At 41.1% G+C, this 22230-nt stretch overlaps 1 protein-coding gene across 2 annotated transcripts in view; it reads right to left on the bottom strand.

Moving 5' to 3' along the window:
- Positions 1 to 22230, bottom strand: part of OGT (O-linked N-acetylglucosamine (GlcNAc) transferase) — a 58337-nt gene that overhangs the window by 18805 nt on the left and 17302 nt on the right. For both annotated transcript variants that reach the window (XM_007538251.2, XM_007538250.2), the window contains exons 4-14: positions 20078 to 20146; positions 16719 to 16835; positions 12581 to 12660; positions 11015 to 11210; positions 10635 to 10775; positions 7772 to 7872; positions 7399 to 7552; positions 7213 to 7314; positions 3888 to 4067; positions 489 to 647; positions 234 to 323 (exon numbers count right to left, since the gene is read on the bottom strand). In XM_007538251.2, the coding sequence (XP_007538313.1) occupies positions 234 to 323; positions 489 to 647; positions 3888 to 4067; positions 7213 to 7314; positions 7399 to 7552; positions 7772 to 7872; positions 10635 to 10775; positions 11015 to 11210; positions 12581 to 12660; positions 16719 to 16835; positions 20078 to 20146 (1389 nt within the window). The remainder of the gene's footprint in view (positions 1 to 233; positions 324 to 488; positions 648 to 3887; positions 4068 to 7212; positions 7315 to 7398; positions 7553 to 7771; positions 7873 to 10634; positions 10776 to 11014; positions 11211 to 12580; positions 12661 to 16718; positions 16836 to 20077; positions 20147 to 22230) is intronic.

The following is a 22230-nucleotide window of genomic DNA, read 5'->3' on the forward strand; positions in this document are numbered from 1 at the left end:
AGGCACCAAATGTCCCAAGATGAATGTCCCAAGATGAATGTCCCAAGATGAATCCCAGGACTCCTCAAACAAGAGCTGAGCAGTGGTGTGTGTGTGAGCGTGTGTGTTATGTGTTCGTGTGTGTGTTTTAAAAATACATAATAAAATAAATAAAAGTTAACCACCCTATTTTTAAAATAATTATTCTATTTAAAAAAATTTTTAAGTCTGAAAATTTAATTAGTTTCACATACCTGAGAAAGATCAATGAAATGATTGGCTTCTGCCATCACCTTCACTCGAAAGTTTGTGCCATCATCTGGGCTCAAAGCATAACAGAAAACCTGAAAGACAGTACACAGTAAATTAACAACCTTGGCTCAAATATTTCCAAAAGATATTTGGCTTAATACATAAACATGAAAAATAAAGCTACCACTGTGGGATTACTCTTAACCAAATTAATTACTCTTAACCAAATTAAGACTCTTGGAAAATTCTAGTCTTACCTCAAATTTATCAGGATTGTGCATGCCTGGAATAGACTGCATAAGGTGAGAAGTAGGATGATTTCCAAAGTCAGAACTCACATATCCTACACGCAGTCGACCATCACTGAGCTTCAAATCTTTTGGATGTTCATATGGTGGCTTATGAAGGACATTAATCTACCGATAGAATGCAATGTTTATTAGTTAAGTTGACCCTACACATAAATTGTCATTTTGGAAAACTGACTAAAAACGTAAGGATGCCTCCAGAAATCAGAACAGATTATATCAGGGACAGGTTCCTTAAAATAGCAGAGACTGGGGAGCTGGCTTAGAGGTAAGGTATACGACAGGGTTCAATCACTGGTACTATGTGAAATGATGGAGCAGTGCTCTGCTATCTCTCTCAGTTAAAAATTAAAACACAGGGCAGTTTTAATTAAAACACAAGGCAGTAGTGCAGCAGGTTTAGAGCACATTGCAAAAAGTTAAAACACAATAAGGGGCAGGGGAGATAGCATGATGGTTACACAAACATTTCATGTCTGAGGCTCCAAAGTCCCAAATTCAATCTCTTGCACCACCATCACCCAGAGCTAAGCACTGCCCCGGTTAAAAAAATAAAATAAAAAATAAAGAGAAAAGGAGTGGGAAGAATGGATAGAGAGATCACACAGCATCAAACCTGTTACCTGATACTCACTAGGAATGATTTGCCCAGAGTACTTCATGGACTCATCTAGCCAGACAACACAACCTAAACAATTTATATACTATGTGTCATACTTTGACCTGCTCTTCTGATATTTATGAAATAGCTCAAGCAAATCTAAAGCATGTTGGAAAGAAACACACACACACACACACACACACACACATTAAAGAGAGCGTGTGTACATACAGAGTGTTATTTTACCATGCATAGAATTCTATTCCTTTTGGGGAAGGGGAAGTGAGGGGAGAGGAAGGAGAAGGGAAGGAGAAGGGAAGGGGAGGGGAAGGGGAAGGGGAGGGGAAGGGGAAGGGGAAGGGGAAAGGAGGGGAGAGGAAGGGGAAGGGGAAGGGGAAGGGGAAGGGGAAGGGGAAGGGGAAGGGGAAGGGAAGGGAAGGGAAGGGAAGGGAAGGGAAGGGAAGGGAAGGGAAGGGAAGGGGAAGGGAGGGGAAAGGGGGAAGGGGAGGGGAGGGAAGGGGGAAGGGAGGATGAGGGGAGGGGAGGATGAGGGGGGAGGGGAGGGAAGAGAAGGGAAGGGGAGAGGAAGGCAGAGGGGAAGGGAAGGGAAGTCATTCCTGGAGACAGACTGTAGCACAGCGGGTTAAGCTCTGGTGGCGCAAAGTGCAAGGACCTGCATAAGGATTCCGGTTTGAGCCCCTGGCTCCCCATCTTCAGGGGAGTCGCTTCACAGGTGGTGAAGCAGGTCTGCAGGTGTCTTTCTCTCCCTCTGTCTCCCCTTCTCTCTCCATTTCTCTCTGTCCTATCCAACAATGATAACAATAATAACTACAACAATAAAACAACAAGGGCAACAAAAGGGAATAAATAAATAAAAAAAAAAAGAATCACTCCCAGGTCTCTCGCATGTAAGGAAAGCCCTAGCCTTTGAAGAAGCATTTTTAAAACAGGAATTGAGGGTTGGTACAATAGTTTGCATAGGAGGATACCTGCTTTGCCATGCACACAACCCAGGGTCGAGCCTCGAGTCGGGACATCACATCAGTGCTGAAGAAAGTTATCAGTGTTGTGTTACTTTCCCCTCTCATCCCTTTCTTTTTATTAATATGAGAGACAGACAGACAAAGACAGACAGACATGCATGATGCCAGGGACTGAACTTAGGACCTCATGCTTGAGAGTTCAACACTTTAACTACTGCTTCTCCCAAACCACTGTCTTTTGAGAGAAGCGGGGAGAAAGACACAAGACACTTGAGAAGCTTTCTCCCTGCAGGTAGGTACTGAGGACTTGAACCTGGGTCCCAGCGTACTGTAACATGTGTGCTCAAACCAGGCACACCACCACCTGGACTCCCACACTGTCTTTCTAAAAATGTCAACCCAGAAAAGTGAGCTCCTGACAATGACAGAGACAGACAAGAACTGTACCTAGCATTCCTTTCTAGCAAGCACATTTCTACATATGATCAAGCAATGCTGTAATTTTGAAAGGTGAATATAAAATACTAAGCAGTTTATTAGACATGATAGTTTTCAAATGAAAGGAAAACATTATCAGTCTTCTGTCAGTATTTAAGTCTACTTTTTTTTTTAACCAGAGCACTGCTCAGTTCCGGTTGATAGTTGAAACTAGGACTCTGGAGCCTCAGGCATGAAAGTCTCTACATAATCATTATGCTATATATGCCTGCCTCTAAGTATACTTCTTTACTGAATGGTAAGGTAAATCAAGACATAATGTAGGGTGCAGGACAAAATAACGGTTACGCAGGGACTAGGTGGTGACACCTGGTTGAGTACACGTTACAGTGCGTAAAGGCCGAGGTTTGAGTCCCCGGTCCCCATCTGCAGGGGGAAAGCTTCACGAGTGGCAAAGCAGGGCTGCAGGTGTCTCTCTGTCTCTCTCCCTCTCTATTTCCCCCTTCCCTCTTGATTTCTGGCTGTCTCTATCTAATAAATAAAAATTTTAAAATTTTTTTAAAAACAATGGTTACGCAAAGACTCCTAGATCCAATCCACCTTACTATGTAAACCAGAGCTGAGCAGTGCTGTTAAAAAAAAGTGCAATAAAAATAATTTCTAAGATGACTGACAAAGTTTTTTCTGAATTTAAGTAGTATTCACTTTGTAACTGGTTAAGCCACACATGTGGATTTGTTTGTTTTTTCCACCAGGGTTATTGCTGGGCTCCACAACAGTACGGTTCCTCAACTCCCAGTGAATTCTTTTTTTTTAATAGAAAAATAAAATAAAACTCATTTTTTATTTTTCCCCTTTTGTTGCTCTTGCTGTTTATCACTGTTGTTATTATTGTTGTTGGACAGAACAGAGAAATGGAGAGAGGAGGGGAAGACAGAGAGAGGAAAAGAAAGACAGATACCTGCAGACCTGCTTCACCACTTGAAAAGTGACACCCACCCCCACCCCCCACCCCCGTAGGTGGGGAGCTGGAGGCTCCAACCGGGATCCTTGCTCCTGTCTTTAGGCTTCACGCCATGTGCGCTTAGCCTGCTGTGCTACCACCCGGCTCCCCTTTCTCTTTTTTTTTAGTAGAGGTTGACGCAGAGGGGGTTGGGGGAGTGAAAGGCAGCAGAGTGCTCACATGGTCCAGGTGTTCCAATGTGGTGGCCAGGGGCTCGAACCCAGATCCTCAAGCATAGTCAAGTGTCCATTATACTGGATGTGCCATGTTCCAGATGTCCTGAATCTAGGTTTTATTTTATTAAAATAAAATAAAAGTCTCACCTTATCCAAGCAAAGGTTCCCATGCCTCTCAGCAATAGCTTTCCTAAAGCCATGAGAAAGTGGGTACAGCATACTATGATGTGGATGTACAGATGGCAACCTATTCTTCTCTAGCTGGTCAGCCACAATGCTGACCAACTTCTTCATTCGCTCATCATAGTCTGTCCAATCACAGACAATCTATACAAGATAAAATGAAGTTATTATCTAGATAATCCTATTCCAATATTTAACATTTTCTGTCCTTTAACCAAAACTATCCAACAATCTATTAAGAAAAACAGTCTCAGAAGGGTTGGGTAGTATCACAGCAGGTTAAGCACACATATTGTCAAGCACAAGGACCGGCACAAAGATCCTGGTTCAAGCCCTTGGCTCCCCACCTGCAGGGGATCACTTCACAAGCAGTGAAGCAGGTCTACAGGTATCTTCCTCTCTGTTTCTCTCTGTCCTATCCAACAGCAACAATGGGATAAAACAAAATGGCCACCAGGAGTGGATTCATAGTGCAGGCACTGAGCCCCAGCGATAACCTTGGAGGCAAAAAAAAAAAAAAAAAAGTCTCAGGTAGGGAAGATAGCATTAATGTTTATGCAAACAACTCTCATGTCTGAGACTTCAAGGTCCTGGGTTCAATCCCCTGCACACCATCATAAGCCAGAGCTGAGCAGTGTTCTGGTAAAAAAAAAAAAAAGTCTCAGGGCCAGATGGTCAGGCACCCGGTTAAGTGCATGTGTTACCAAGCACAAGGACCCAGGTTCAAGTCCTCATCCCCACCTGTACGGGGAAAACTTGAGTGATGAAGCAGTGCTTCTCTCTTTCTCTACCTCCCTGTCCCTTTCAATTTCTCTCTGTTCTATCAGATAAAGATAAAAAAAAATTAAAGGAAAGATCAAATGCACTACTTCATCATTTAAAAAAAATCTCTGTCCTACCCTATTATGCAAAGGTAAGAGATAGGCTGAGGGGGTCCATGTCCAGCAGAGAAGCAACCAGAACTCTTTCCTTCTGCACCCCTCAACAGTTTTTTTTTCTTTTTTTTTTATTAAAGAAAGGATTAATTAACAAAACCATAGGGTAGGAGGGGTACAACTCCACAGAATTCCCGCCACCCAATCTCCATAACCCACCCCCTCCCCTGATAGCTTTCCCATTCTCTATCTCTCTGGGAGCATGGACCCAGGGTCATTGAGGGTTGCAGAAGGTAGAAGGTCTGGCTTCTGTAATTGTTTCCTCGCTGAACATGGGCGTTGACTGGTCGGTCCATACTCCCAGTCTGCCTCTCTCTTTCCCTAGTAGGGTGGGGCTCTGGGGAAGCTGAGCTCCAGGACACATTGGTGGTGTCTTCAATCCAGGGAAGTCTGGCCGGCATCCTGATGACACCCCTCAACAGTTTTTTGGTCCATACTCCCAGAGGGGAAAATGTAAGAAATTCAGAGGGCTCTGAACCCAAGTTCCACCAGGATCCAGAACTTTTATGACCAGGAACCATTTTGCCCCATCACTGAGAGGGAAGAGAATAGGGATAACACCTATGGAAGTCAGGTGCTATTTCCCTTATTGGAAAAGGAAGAAGGAAGGAAACCTGGAAGTTGTAATAGGTGTGTCAGTTAAAAAAGAAATGTCGGTTAAAAAAGAAATGAAAAGTAGTCCAGGAGGTGGTGCAGTGGATATAGCATTAGACTCTCAAGCAAGAAGTTCTTAGTCCAATCTTTGGCAGCACATGTACCAGAGTGATGTCTAGTTCCTTCTCTCATCCTATTTTCTCATTAATAAATAAATAAAATCTTTTTTAAAAAAAGTGAAACAGGGCCTTAGAAGAGAATAAAATTGGGCATTAACTTCATCCACATGGAATCAGACATCTTTGCACAAATGCCCCAAATACTTCTCTGATGCATGTTTTATCATTTTCCTGATTAAAATTTTAAAATATCAGGGTTAGGGGATGGGAAGACCCTATGACAAATACTTAGGAGCTTGGGGGGAGGGAAAGTCTTTAAAAACAGAATAAAAATCACTCATTTGGGGGAGTGGGCAGTGGCACACCCAGTTAAGTGCACATATTAGCATGTACAAGAAATAGGGCTTGAACCCTGCTCCCCACCTGCAGGGGGGGATGCTTCATGAGCAGTGAAGTAGGTTTACAGGTGTCTCACTTCCTCTCTCCCTCTCTATCTCCCTAACCCCTCTCAATTTCTCTCTCTTATCCAATAAAATTGAAAGAAAGGAAAAAAAGGGGGGTGGCAGGTGGTGGCGTAGCTGGTTGAGAGCACATATTACCACACGCAATGACCCAGGTTCAAGCCCCCGTCCCCATCTGCAAAGGGAAAGCTTTACGAGTGGTGAAGCAGGGTTGCAGGTGTGTCTGTCTTTCTTTGACTCTACGCCCCCCTTCCCTCTCGATATCTGTTTTTATCAAATAAATATAACAACATTTATAAAAAGGGAGTCATGCAGTAGCGTAGTAGGTTAAGTGCACGTGGCGCAAAGCACAAGGACCAGCATAAGGTTCCCAGTTCAAGCCCCCGGCTCCCCACCTGCAGGGGGGGGTCACTTCACAGGCGGTGAAGCAGGTCTGCAAGTGTCTATCTTTCCCCATCTTCCCCTCCTCTCTCCATTTCTCTCTGCCCTATCTAACAACAATGACATCAATAACAATAATAACTACAACAACAATAAAAAACAAGGGCAACAAAAGGGAAAATAAATAAATACAAAAAATTTAAAAAAAAAAAGGAAAAATGGCCATCAGGAGCAGCGGATTTGTAGTGCTGGCAAAGTTGCCCAGCAATAAAAATAAATAAAGATCACTCCTTTGAGTCTTATATACATACAGAAAGACTAATATGGATGGAGCTGGCAGTGAATATGCTTAATGAAGGAGTAAAGGACAACTATGGGATTATTTCACTCATGTGTGGAAAATACAGAGAATTAAAACATGAGATTCAAGAAAAAAAATGTTTTTGTACATATATAGTCAAGCCTTATCTATGACCTTGGGAGTACTATGGCGGTTACCACTAGAGGCGAATGGGGGCACAGAACTTCAGTGATGGGAGTGGTGTGGGGTTCTACCCCTATTATAACTGTAAATCACTAATAAAAACTAACAACATGATGGGATACAGGGTTCTGGTGGTGGAATTGTGTAGAAATGTACCCCTCTTATCCTATGGCTTTGTCAGTGTTTCCTTTTTATAATAAATAAATAAACAAACCTAACAATAAAGTCTCTAGTCAGGATGAGATTAGTATTATACATAACAATTAAAAAGTGGTTACAAACTGAATGCCAATTAATGGCCTGTTATGCTTTTACCTGCAGACAATGAGCCAAGTTACAATAAGCATCGGGAAAATCAGGTTTAAGCTTCAGAGCAGTGCGATAAGAAGCTATTGCTTCAGGAATATTCCCTGAATCCTGGAAATAAAGTGGGACAGTAAAAAAGTTTCCAAAACTTAAACATTAGATTTTAAGATTCAACATTATAACACACAATAATACCTTGTGAATAGAGGCCAGATTACTGTGGGCATCAGCAAACGCAGGATTAATCTGAATGGCACGAGTGTAACACTGCAAAGCCCCCTGAACATCCTGCATCTCTTTTAAAGTGTTTCCCATATTTGAATAGGCATCAGCAAAGGTAGGACTGATTCTAAAGAGAGGACAAAGACTTAGCTACTACAAAAACTTTTAACCTCCTATAAATATTAATCTCTATTAAAATTAATATTATTTTCAAGTGAATTTTATTATCAAAATTTTTAAAACTATCAAAAATTTATTCTGTTATCAAAAGTTCATGTCAAATATGCTAAATGTCAAACGTACAAAAACTTTAAAGAAAATAAAAATAAGGCTGCACATCGCTTACCGAATAGCCTCTTTATAATGCATCAAAGCTTCCTGAAGTTTCCCTTGCTGCTGAAGTACACTTGCTAAATTTGAATGAGCAGCAGCAAACTCTGGGAACACCTATTAAGTGTCAAGATGGTAAGAGATTTTTAAAAACTGCTAAAACATCAACAATAAATTACCAGAAAAAGAACTTTTGCTCAAATACCATAAATTCCCTATACTTCTCTCTTTGTCTAATTCTAGTTATTCTTTAATGTCAAGTTGACCTTAGGTAACAAAGAAATAAAATGAATAAAAATCCTGCCTTTCTCTTTTGAAAGCATTGGCTAGAGTTGCAGGGAAATGTGGCTGCAGTTTAATAGCTTGCCCATAGGTTTCTACTGCCAGATCAATTCCATATTTTATACCACATGTTTTAAAACATAATGAGCAGTCCAGGAGGTGGAGCAGTGAATGTAGCATTAGACTCTTAAGCCTGAGGTCCTGAATTTGATCCCTGGTATCACATGTGTGAGTGTGATGCTCTGGTTCTTCTACCTTTAGCCTCTGTCATCAATAAATATTTTTAAACATAATGAAGTAGAGCATCGGAAACAGTTATGCACAGACTCTCATGTCGCCTCCAAAGGTTCGATCCCATCCACCACAAGTCAGAACTGAGCAGTGCTCTGGTTAAATACACACACACACACACACACACACACACACACACACACACACACGGCCAGGCGTTAGTGCACGGGTTAAGCACACACAGTGTGAAGTGCAAGGACCGGCGTAAAGATCCCAGTTCGAGCCGCTGGCTCCCCACCTACAGGGCAGGTCACTTCACAAGTGGTGAAGCAGGTCTACGGGTGTCTATCTTTCTCTCCCCCTCTCTGTCTTTCCTCTTCTCTGCATTTCTCTCTGTCCTATCCAACAGCAACAATAACAAGGGAAACAAAAATGGGGAGATTGGCCTCCAGGAGCAGTGGATTCATAGTGCAGGCACCAAGCCCCAGCAATAACCCTAGAAGATCATATATATATATATATATATATATATATATATATATATATATATATATAACATATGTATGTATATTTATGGTGGAATATCTTTTCCTCTTAACTTATGATGACCACTTTAACATTATGATGATCTCACTCTTCTAAATTCCCACTACTGACCACCATGACAGTCATGAAGCAGTGAAATTATACATGGTTCATCCTTGACTTGTGATAAGGTTACACCTTAATAAACCCATCAAGTCAAGAACTCTCAGGGGAGAGCTGCAGCTAGCTGTGGCTGCTGCTCAGTATCCCGAGAATATCAGCGGTACAACCACACTTAAGGAAGCTTTGGTGTTGTCGTCTCTTTCACTATATAATTGGATAGAAATTATTGGAGACAAATTTCAAGAAGGGAAATATGGAAGGAAAGAGACAGATACCAGCAGCCCTGCTTCACCACTTGTGAAGTTTTCCTCCTGAAGGTGGGGACCAGGGGCTTAAACCAGGGTCCTTACACACTGTGATGTGCGCTTAGCCAGATGCACCACTGCCTGGCTCCTTTCACTTTCTCTGCCTTTCTGTCTCTATCTAAAATAAACAAATTAAATAAAACCTTAAAAGAGAGAATATTGGACCAGTTTCTTTTTTTATTTTTTATTTATTGATATAGACAGAGAAGTTGAGAGGAGAGAGGGAGAGCCCTGCTTCACCATTTTTCACTTTGCTTTGTGAAGCTTTCCCCCTGCAAGTGGGGACCAGGGACTTGAACCCTGGACCTTGCGCACTATAATGTGTGCTTAACCAGGTGCACCACCACCTGGCCCCATCAGACCAGTTTCTAGTGATATGTTTTTATTTTCATACCACTGTAAAGTAAATATATATATATATATATATTATTAATTAAAATCATCCTAAACTAGGGATTTGTCTGTACTTATTGGTAATATCTTATGGGTGACATGTAGTTAACTATAGAATGTATAGATCTTATCTACTCAATTACTGATTCAAAGAATGGTTCACTCTAGCAACGACTGCTACCTCAACATGCTTCACCTCAGAATGTATCCAGAGACTTCACGTGTGGAATGACAACCCTTCAGCTTCATTACTCGGGTGAGACCTTTCCTTTAATAGTACACTCTAATTTCATCTCAGGTAGTTCACTTTCCAACAAAGTCCCATAACCTAGATATACACCAGTTTCTGTGAGAGAGAGCTTATGTGCACACGTATCCATAAACTACTGCAAAATATATACCTGAAAGCAGGACTACACTGGAGTTTGCAGTGAGTACCTCCCTAACACTTCCTCTCCACTATTCCAAGCTTGGGATCCATGATTGCTCAACAAATTGTTTGGCCTCATATGTTAACTCTCTTTTCAATCACCAGGTTCCAGATGCCACCAGGATGCTGGCTAGGCTTCCCTGGATTGAAGACCCCACCAATGTGTCCTGGAGCTCAGCTTCCCCAGAGTCACACCCTACTAGGGAAAGAGAGAGGCAGACTGGGGGTATGGACCGACCAGTCAATGCCCATGTTCAGCGGGGAAGCAATTACAGAAGCCAGACCTTCTACCTTCTGCAACCCTCAACGACCCTGGGTCCATGCTCCCAGAGGGATAGAGAATGGGAAAGCTACCATGGGAGGGGGTGGGTTATGGGGATTGGGTGTTGGGAATTGTGTGGAGTTGTACCCCTCCTACCTTATGCTTTTGTTCACTAATCCTTTCTTAAATAAAAAATTTAAATAAAAAAAAAAAAGAATGGTTCACTCAACCACTACTTTTACAAAAGGTTACCTACCTTCCCTACAAAAATCACCTTCCCTCTAAGATCACATAGACAAAATACCCAGCCCCACCACCCTCAACATACTTCTAAAGCTTTACGATACAGGCGAACTGCCTCTTCAATGTTCCCCTGTTCTCGTTTGATATTGGCTAAATTATTCAGAGAGTCTGCGTGGGTAGGACACAGCCGGAGAGCTGTATTATAACAATCTTCTGCTTCAGAAACCTAGAAAACAAAACAAACTATTCAAAACCTACAGAGAAGTCACAGAGCCATAACTGACATTATTCTAACAACTGTTAAGGCAAATGACTGGTAATATTCCAGATAAGTTATTTCTGCTATTTTTCCTCTCAATCAAAACTTCAAAATAAAACAATTTACCAGCCTCTAATAACAAGTACAAAAAAAAGACTTTTGATCTTATCAGGTAACAAAGAAATAAAATGAATAAAAATCCTTACACTTCCTTTCTCTTTGAGAGCATTGGCTAGGTTGCAGTAAGCATCAGGGAAATGTGGCTGCAGTTCAATAGCTCGCCTGTAGGTGTCTATTGCCAGATCAATCAGGCCTTGTTCATAGTATACACAGGCCAGGTTGCCGTGCACTACTGCATGATTTGGACTCAAGCTTAGAGCACGAAGGTATGCTGCCACAGCTCTGTAAATAAAACACACACACATACAGCTAGCTTTCAATGGCTGCTTTGTTACAATCAATTTAGGCTACAATATACCAGATATATAAATTCATTATAATCGATCACAATAAATTCATGTTATATTGTACTAAACTTCAAATCAAAATTGCATCTTGAATTAATTTGCCAAGGTTATTGCTGGGGCTCAGTGCCTGCATTACGAATGCACTGCGCCCAGCAGCCATTTCTCCCCCCATAAACCCTCCTTTTTTTCCTGTTTTTATTAGATAGGACAGATAGAAATTGAGAGGGGGATGGAAGACAGGGAGAGAGAAATAGAGGCACCTGTAGACCTGCTTCACCTGTAGATGGCTTCCCTGCAGGGGGGGAGGGGCTTGAACCCAGGTCCTTCACATGGTAATGTGTACACTGGACTGGGTACATCACTGACCAGACTACTCAAATTGTATCTTCATAAAATGCATTTTCACACTGAAAAAAAATTCTCTGAGCACTTTTTTTTTTGGCCTCAAGAATTATCACTGAGGCTCAGTGCAGCACTACGAATCCACTGCTCCTGGTGGCCATTTTTTCCCATTCTACTGAATAGGGTAGAGAGAAATTGAAAGAGGAGGCGGAGATAGAGAGGGAAAGAGAAAGAAAACACCTGCAGACCTGCTTAACCACTTGTGAAGCATTCCTCTTGCAAGTGGGGAGCCAGGGACTCAAACCTGGATACTTGTGTCAGTCCTTGCGCTTCCTACTATGTGCGCTTAACCCAGTACATCACCACCTGACTACATGGAAAAAAAATTCTATTCTCTTTTAAGAAACAGGTTTACCTGATGTTTTGCACCAAAGTAAAAGACTGGGGTGGAGGTGAGAAGGGTTCAGGTCATGGAACATGATGGCAGAGGAGGACCTAGTGGGGGTTGTACTGTTGTGTGGGAAACTAGGAAATGTTATGCATGTACAAACTATTATATTTACTGTCGACTGTAAACCATTAATCCTCCAATAAAGAAATTTAAAAAAAAAGATTTCCCCATTGACAACAAAAACTAAAAGTCAAAATTTATTTAGCATTATGAATCAAATGAAAGTGAACAATTTAGACTAAAAGACATTTTCAACGCTTACACAATAATAAAAATACCAACTAAAATGCCTGGAGAGATAGATTAATGATATTGTGGAAAATCAACAATGAAAAGTAAAGCAACAATACCTATAAATAAAAAGTAGCACAGCAAATCCTGATCAGGGAAAGGCCAATAGGGAAAAAAAACATTTTCCAAATAATCATTATCATAATTTCATTCCAAATTGTATTTGTTGTATTTGTGTCAATACAACAAAGACTCAGGAAGTCATCAAATAGAACACTCACCTGTCAAAAATTCGGGCCTCTTTCAAGACATTTCCTAAATTGATATACGCATCCAGAAAATTGGGATCAAGGGTGACAGCCTAAAAATTGCAGGTTATTTTGAGAGTTAGGATGTTGCCATATTAACTTTCCAAGTACAATTCTTTATTTTTTTTTAACTTCATTTACTTAATTTGATATAACAGTGAGAAACTGAGAGGGAAGGGGATTAGAGACAGAGACACCTGCAGCACTGCTTCACCACTTGTAAAGCTTTCCCCCTGCAGGTGGGTCCAAAGGCTTGAACTCAGGTCCTTCTGCATGGTAACGTGCACTTAACCAAGTGTGCCACCACCCAGCCCCTAATTCTTTATTCTGAGATCATTTTAGACCTCCCTTCAATTATATTTTCTACTATAAATCTTTATTTCTCATTTTTTCCCTCCAGGGTTATTGCTGGGCTCGGTGCCTGCACCAGGAATCCACTGCTCCTGGGGGCCATTTTTCCCCCTTTTGTTGCCCTTGTTGTTGTAGCCTCGTGTGGTTATTATTGCCATTGTTGATGTTGTTCGTTGTTGGATAGGACAGAGAGAAATGGAGAGAGGAGGGGAAGACAGAGAGGGGGAGAGAAAGATAGACACCTGCAGACCTGCTTCACTGCCTATGAAGCCACTCCCCTACAGGTGGGGAGCCAGGGGGTTCAAACCGGGATCCTTATGCCGGTCCTTGCGCTTTGCACCACATACGCTTAACCCACTGCGCCACCGCCCGACCCCCTTATTTCTCATTTTTAAAACCTACATTATTCACAAATCTTAATTTTATCAAAATAACTTCTTGTACACATCAGAGGCAAAATATGTCTGCAGGGAAACTTTTAATTAGGTTTGTCCCAGTTTTACTGATCTTAATACTTCTGATCTTATTTGCTCACTATCAACTACTCTAACTCTTCTAAAAAAGCAGGGTGTCGGGCAGTAGCACAGAGGGTTAAGCGCACGTGGCGCAAAGTGCAAGGACCAGCATAAGGATGGAGCCCCTGGTTCCCCACCTGCAGGGTAGTCGCTTCACAGGTGGTGAAGCAGGTCTGCAGGTGTCTATCTTTCTCTCCCCCTCCTCTCTCCATTTCTCTCTGCCCTATCTAACAACGACAGATAATACAATAACTACAACAATAATTAAAAAAAAGGGGGCAACAAAAGGGAAAATAAATAAATTTTTAAAAAAAGTAATGGCAGTGTGGCCAGGAGGTGAGGCCCAGGTTTGATCTCCAGCCCTGTTTCTCTCTCTTCTCCCCTATCTATAACTAATACTTTTTTCAATGGCAGGAAGAGGCAGCAAGCTCTAACTGGAGAAGTAATAACTACAACTGTATCCTCAGTAAGACCTTAGTAATATGAGTAGCAGCCACAGAGGTATTACAGTGGATAAAGCACTAAATTCCCTTTCAAGTGTGAAGTCCTGAGTTTGACTCCTGGCATCAGGTACACCAGAGCTCATTCCCTATTTCTTTCCCTCCTCATAAATGAATCTAAAAATAAATATGTAATCTGTTGCCCTTGGTAATTGTCATCGTTGTTATTGTTTTTTTTTTAATTTTTTAAAATCTATTTATTTATTTATTTATTTATTTTAGAAAAGCCAAAACGCCATCCAGATAATTCAGGGCAATTGAATCGTTGTTATTATTGCTATTGGATAGGACAGAGAGAAATGCAGAGAGCAGGGGAAGACAGAGAGGAGAGAAAGACACCTGCAGAACTGCTTCTCCACCTGCGAAGCAATTCCCCTGAAGGTGGGGAGGGAGCTGGGGGATTGAACCGGGATCCTTACAGTGGTCCTTGCATTTGCACCATGTGCACCTAACCTGCTGCGCTACTGCCTGACTCCCCCATCAGCCATTTTTTTCCTCTTTCTATTTTACTTGATAGAACAGACAGAAATTGAGAGTGGAGGGTGCGGGTAGACAGCATAATGGTTATGCAACCATTCTTATGCCTGAGACTCCAAAGTCCCACGTTTAATCCACCACCAACAACAACCACCATAAGCCAGAGCTGAGCAGTGCTCTGGTGAGTGAGTAAGTGAGTGAGTGAGTGAGTGAGTGAGTGAGTGAGTGAGTGAGTGAATGAGTGAAGGAGGAGGAGGAGGAGGAAGAGGAGGAGGGGGAGGAGGAAGGAGAAGAAGGAGGAAGGAGGAGAAGAAGGAGGGGAATGGGAAAGGGAAGGATGAGCAGGAGGAGGGATAGGGAAGGGGAAGGAGAGTAAGAAACTAGAGGGGAAGGAAGGGGAAGATAAGAGATGGAAAAAGACAACTGTAGACCTACTTCACCACTTGTGAAGCATCCCCCCTTATAACAGAAGGGCTCAAACTTGGGTCCTTGAGCATGGTAATGTGTGCGCTCAACTAGGTGCAGCACCGCCCAGTCCGTCTAGTGGTATCATTTTATATGATGAAAATTAGAATTCAGAAATTTAGAATCTGCAAAGACCCTCAGATCAGTATGAAGTTTCCCATGGTATCTTTCTAAGGATTTTTTTTACATGGTGAGTGCCTAACATGCACTGTATGCCTTTTTGGCTGTTTCCCCAGAGATATTAAGTTTTCTGTTTCCCTGATATTTACACTGACATATTCTAAAATTCTATGCAACAAAATAAAACCTATACATTTTGATAACATGCTTTTCATGTTCCTTTTAATCTGTTCAACTAAAGGTTTAATTTAAATCTCCATTTTATTCCCATTGATTTCTTGAAGAAATGAGATTATACTTTTTAAATTTTTTTAATTATATTTATTTAATTTATTGGGTACAGAGAGTCAGAAATTGAGAGGGAAGGGAAAGACAGAGGAGACAGAGAGATACCTACAGACCAGCTTTACCACTTTACCTGCTTTCCCCCTGTAGGTGGGAACTGGGGGGCTCGAATCTGGGTCCTTGCACATTGTACCATGTGCGCTCAACCAGGTGCACTACCACCCAGATCTCGAAATGAGATTATTCTAGAGTGCTTCCCATTTCACTGACTATATCACTATGCTATCTTTTAATGTTTCCCTGTCCCACATGTCTCCTATAAATTGGTAGCTAGGAAAAGCAGCTTACCCCAATTTGGGTCCTTTTCACAATGGTTACTTCAGTGGTAGAACTGCCAACATGTATCACAAGGAACATATATCTGACTGCCTCTTTTATGCCTCTTTTCTTCAATGTTGGTTTTCTAATTCTGTCACTTGTTTGCTAGCTAGAACACTTCTATAAAGAGAACCTTTCCCCATAAGCCTGAGTTTATTAAACAAAAGGAAGACAAATGCTTCATTTTTCCCATTTTGATCAGTTTTCAAAATGAGTTGCTCATTATCTTCCAAAGTTGACAAATGAGTTTCACTCATACATTTAAACATATGTTTTAATATTATTATTCCTACTAATGCTTAAGTCCCATCTTTGGCCAGTGAATCTCTTCCACTGAACTCAGTTCATTCCTCAGTTCTTCTGAGACAAACAATGCCTCAAAGCTTGCTTGCTTGCTTTCCAGTATGACAAAGCACTCCAGAATAAATCTGTATGTTTTCTGTCCCACACCTAAAAATCACCTTTTCACCAAGAAGCCCTGTTTCTCTTTTTAAAGATTTTGTTTATTCATTCAATTATTAGTGAAAGGGTTAGGAGAAGAAAAAGAGAATCAGAGTATCACTCTGGTACATGTGCTGCCAGGAATTGAACTCAGGACCTCATGATTGAGAGCCTAACACTTTATCCACTATGCCACCTCCTGGACCACGAAGTCCTGTTCTTTTTATGATAAAGCTACTTTTTTTTGGGGGGGGGATGTTTGTTTTTGGGAAAAAATGAACTAGAGACTGATATTGAGAGGATTGGGAAGCTTAGAGAGAGACCCCTGTAGTAAGTACTGTCTCACCACTGAAGCAGGTCTTGGAGCACCACCACCCAACCCCCAAAGTACATTTTCAATGCAAAATTGGAAACTGCCGTATAATACCCAAACACATATACCCACTAGCAAACACTGCTGACACTGTCAAAAATAAGACATTATGTGACTACTTTAGTAAAGGCCTATTATTTGGCTCTACAAAAACCAGCCTACACACACACAAGCATTGACAAATATCAATTAATTTAATGACTAACCTTTTCAAAGTGGTGAATTGCCAGCCAAATCTCTCCTTGTGCATTGAAAACACAGCCAAGATTACTCCAAGCTACTGCAAAGTTCGGTTGCGTCTCAATTGCTTTCAAATAACATGCCTTGGGGGAGGGGGGTTAATGAAAGAAGATGGGAGGGGAAGGAGGTAAGGGGAAAGGGGAAATTTGTAAAGGGAAAAAAAAAAGATTGGGGAGGGGAAGAAGGTGATATCATTATTCCTTCTCTGACCAGTCAAAAGTGACCCTGCAGCATAGGCTCGCTTGCGCCAAAACTAATGCGCTGCCACAGCTGGCTGCTTCTGCGCCTGCGCCACCAGAACCCAAGTGCAAACCACCATCTTCAGTTCTGCCAATCAATGATCAACCCTTACACTGAGACTTCTCTGGAAAGTCAGTTATCTTAAGAATTCATGATGAATTTACCTGAACACCTAAGGGTTGTTTGCTTAGTTTTCTGGGATATTTAGAGCGCCACTTAAGGGCAAGTTTCCCATCTCCCCTCCTCCCCCAGTTTCCCAAAGTGTGTAGTATGAGGTATTAATAGGTATTCACAGGAAAAAAGGACTTCATGATCAAATGAATTAGGAAAATAGGCTTCCTTACTCAAGACTTCCCTAAGCACTTAATATTATAGTCGGGGTTCTTAGTTGATCATGGAATACTTCTTTCATTGGGCATTTTTAAAGAAAACTATGAAACACATTTTGGGAAACTCTGCTATAAACAAGAATGCTCCTCGCTAATGTCAAAACCATTGTCACTGAAGAAAAATGTTTTTCTACCAAGTCCGGTATCATGAAGCTAAGCTTTAAGTGACATCCTCAAAATGCCCATCTCCTAAGGGTGACTGAAGCTGAAACCTCGTATGACAGGATTGCACCTAGGTTGAGGTCCCTGTAATGCGAGCGCAAACATCGCTTGCGCAACCTAACAGCATCGCACTGCGCAATCGCTGCGAACTGCTCGCTACATAGAACACCCCTGGACATGGCAAACGGCCAACCAGATCCATTAATCTACTAGACAGGCCCATACAGAATATTTGTTTAATGAGATTAGTTGGACTGGAGGTATGTTAAAACCCAATTTTATCCAAAAAGGCTACAGAATAGGACGGAGAGAGCCAGTCAATCAGATTACTCATCTAGTCAACCGTTCACAGGGGCTCATTCGCACGCATTGCGCATTAACGCTGCGCAGCCTTTGCGCTACTGCAGGGTCACAGCGCATCATCAGAAGAGCAGAATGCTGTAATCCAAACAAAGAAGAAAAAGGAAAAAATGAACAACAAGAAGAGTTAGAAGCTTTTACTAGTAAATTATCTCTAATAATTTTTAATATCAATTAACTTTTACTTATCTTTGACAGAATTGTGGCCATAGTAATAAAACATTCTCTTACATAACTTGCTTGTAAACAAATTTATTTTAAGCTGTTTCTGAAGCCACAAAACAGAAGATTCAGGCATGGAGGCAAATTGTTTTGCTGTGGCAGTTACAAACCCGTTACCATATTTCTCATCATGTGACTTTTCGGTGCGTTCCTTGCTGGAAGAGGAGGAGGTGTGTGTCTGCCCTAGATCCAGGCCTCGAGCTCCCTTCAGCGAGGCACCTTACGCATGGAATAGGAGGTTTCACCCACCTGAAACCTTCTAAATACAATATCAATGGTGAAAAACCAAAAACAAGAGAGAAAATAAAAACAAGATCATTAGTAAAAGTTCAACAAAGCAATTGAAATTCTTTGGATGTCTATTACATATGGGAATGAGGATAGTCTCAAGTCTGTAACATGGGAAACATGCAGAAGGGAGAGGGTTAATCAGGGCTATTGCATTCAGCAGGGATATTTTGCTGGAAGAAAGGCTCTTCATTTTCTATAAAGACAACTTAATTTTGTTCACATCTACTAGAAATATGCTGGCTTGAATTTTCAAATGCACTGATTACAAAAGAAATACATTGCATTTCACTCAAGAATATTTTCTTGTTCACTAATTTCTCACAAAAACAGAATAACATTTTTCAAACTAGGTGTCTTCAGAGCTCTGAAATAAAGAAGTCAGCAACCTAAGGCAGGCGCAATGTCTCAGCCTAAACCGGTCTCTAAAGCTGCAGTGAAGTGCAATTCATGTTAGCTGTCCGCTTGGTGGGGTGACAACAGGAGCTTATCAAGGATTTGTTCAATTACCAATTTGGTTTATAAACTAAGATTAAAATCAATTGCAATTCATTAGCTGGAAACCTACATAAGGTTAATCCAAAGTGTCAGAATTTGTGCACTTAAAACTAGTGCCTTTTAACATCAGGTGGTACTGAAAAGCCTTCTTCCTCTCTGGATGATGCAGTCAAACAGACAGCTACGCTGCGCATACACTCCACGCATTAGCATGCGCGTGGGGCTCAGAGCAACAGGTGGGAGTTTCAGAAGCATTCTGGTTTCTCCCCACTCCTCACCCCTGCAGCGCGGTTGCGTAAGGTGGCTTGTAACAAGACAATTTCACTTATAAATTTAATTTAAAATTATACCAAAAGCTTTAATAACCCAACCTGCTGTTCAAATTCATTATTTGGAAACACAGAATGCTAAAAGCCACCTTTCCACTTTGGCAAGTTTTCTTTCGATCAGTCCATTTCCCAAACAAACCAGCTTTGTTCTTCTGACATTTTTTTTTTAAAGGAAGTAGGGTAGGGAGGAACAAAAGAAAGTAAGGAACAAAGAAGGTAAACAACTAGGACTGGAAGAGGGGAAAAAAAGAACTTGGGGGAAAGGTGGGGACAAGAAGGGGCAGGATGTTCCAATTATTAATTTGTAATTATTATAACAGCCTTTCTTCCACTGTTAAAAAGGATGAGGAAGATGAAGGGAGGAAGGTTAAGTAAGAATTTTAAATGCCAGTATTACAGGGTAACATTTGGATGAAATTCTTCTCCACTTACAAGCCACAAAGGACTTAGAAGAGCAGCATTTTCAATGGCACCTGCATCATATAGGAGTCTTGAGCCAAATCACAGGTGCTCTGCTTGTCACCAGCAGGCAAGCCTCAGATTTGAAGGAATGTTATTTATTCCCACATTATATGAATCATGACGGAGCCCATTGTTATAAAGATGATCTAGCTCGGCAGAAAGACTCCAAAATGTTCAAGTTCTTGCTTTACTCCCAGATTTAGAACAGATATGCCAAAATCTGGCCCTGCTCTAGTCTGAGGTGATTCATGCTGTCAGTTTTCCTCAGTTTCATAGGACTGGTTTGTGAAGAGAGCTCAATGAAGAGTTGAAGACTTGGCAAAAAATACAAGTTTCTTAACACTGATGTTTAAATGTGTTCTATCAAACACCTACCTTGGCTTCTTCCAAGCGACCCAGGGCTTTGAGCAGGTTCCCCAGGTCACTGCGAACACAGTACAAATCCTAAAAATCCAGAGATAATTGTCATTAATTATATCCTGCTTTGTTTAGCAAAAGTATCTTAAAATTATTTTTAATCACCTAGCTCCCTGTTTTTTATTCTGTAAACTAAATATAATGCTGGATGGGTTGGGCGCTAGGATCCCAGTTCAAGTCCCTGGCTCTCCCTCCACCTGCAGGAGGGTCACTTCACAAGTAGTGAAGCAGATCTACAGAAGTCTATCTTTTCTGCCCCATCTCTCTCAGTTTCTCTCTGTCCTATACAATAAAATGAAATAAATGGCCGCAGTGGTGCAGAATAAATAAATAGAAGCAGTGGTGCAGGCACAGAGCCCTAGCTCCAGCCCTAGTGATAATTTCTTGGAGGCAACAAAAGAAAAAGATAGATGCTGCTGGAGGGTGAGGGAGATAGCATAATGGTTATGCAAACAGACTCATATCAAGGCTCCAAGATCCAATCCCCTTCACCACTGTAAGCCAGAACTGGACAAATTTCAATACTGAACCCGGTTCTCACCCTCACTTCTAGCTTTGCCCACTATGCCACCTCCCGGACCACTCACCCTCAATTCCAAATTCCAGAATCTCATCTACTAGTTAAACCTGGCCTAAACTGGCAAGAAGCCAGAATTTATTTATCCCCTTTTAGTGTGAAATAGCCTTTTGCTGCAGAAATATTCATATATTGGGCTGGGGTACATAGCATAATGGTTATGCAAAGATACTCTCATACCTGAGGATCTGAAGTCACAGGTTCAATCCACTGTAACACCATTAGCCAGAGCTGAGCAGTGCTCTGGTAAAGTAAAATAAGTAAGAAATGTTCATGTGATGACAGAGGACCTAGTGGGGGTTGTATTGTTATATGGGAAACTGGGGAATGTTATACATTTACTGTTGAATGTGAAACATTAATTCCCCAATAAATAAATTTAAATAAATAAATAAATATAAATAAATTGTTTAAAAATGTTCATGTGTTATACTAGAAAGGTGATGCTCCAAGATGTACCTGGGTATTTTGTATAGGGCGTTACCATTTTTTTTTATCCTAAGAATCCTGCATTTTGAAATCTATTTGATTTCATCAGCTTCAGATAAAACTATGGGGCCTTCTGTCCCACTAGAGAAAGAGAGAGACAGGCTGGGAGTATGGATCGACCTACCAATGCCCACGTTCAGCGGAGAAGCAGTTACAGAAGCCAAACCTTCCAATGACTCTGGGTCCATGCTCCCAGAGGGATAAAGAATAGGGAAGCTATCAGGGGAGGGGATTGGATATGGAGCTCTGAGGGTGGGCACTATGTGGAAATGTACCCCTCTTAACCTGTAGTCTTGTCAATATTTCCATTTTATAAATAAAAATTTAAAATAAAGTCTTTAAAAAAAACTATGGGGCCTTATTTATGGCTTCTCCCACTCCTCAAATGTCAGTACTGTTGATCATGCAAATGTACCTACATTGAGAATTAGAGTATTTTGCACACCCCTATCACAGGGAAATGAGAAATTGTACCCATGCATCAATAATTGTACTGTAAAACATTTTTTTAAAAACCCATTAAAATGATTTTTAAAAGGATCACATATTTGTTCAGCTATTTTGAGATTAAGATGAATCACTCGAGGGGTAAAAAACTTTCCATTGTGGAAAAAATAAATTAGCTAATTATGTATCAGCAATCTACCCTTAGGCTGTCAGGTTTATTTAGAAACCTTGACTTCATTTCACTATTAGACTACCACCCAACTACAGCTGCAATCCTGGCACCTGCCACTAGATTACTCGTTAGTATTAAGTGCCATTAGACTTGAGTGGGTGAACAATGAAAAGCAGTTGACTCTGCTTTTTTATTAACAGTGTGATTGTGCTGCTTGTCATCTGACTCACCGGATCTGTTTGTTATTATGAAGGGCTGTTCTTAGAACAATGAGCTAAATTTTTGTTTGTCTTTGTTTGCCTTTGTCAGTTGAATCTAACAGTCAACAAGCAGAGACAATGGCAATAGGGAGTAGGTTTATCTTCACTTGAGTTAAAGAGCCTTAAATTAAGTTCTAGAAAGTGAAATTTGACAACCGTACCAAAG

This window comes from Erinaceus europaeus, chromosome X, assembly GCF_950295315.1.
Source record: "Erinaceus europaeus chromosome X, mEriEur2.1, whole genome shotgun sequence".
NCBI lineage: Eukaryota > Metazoa > Chordata > Mammalia > Eulipotyphla > Erinaceidae > Erinaceus > Erinaceus europaeus.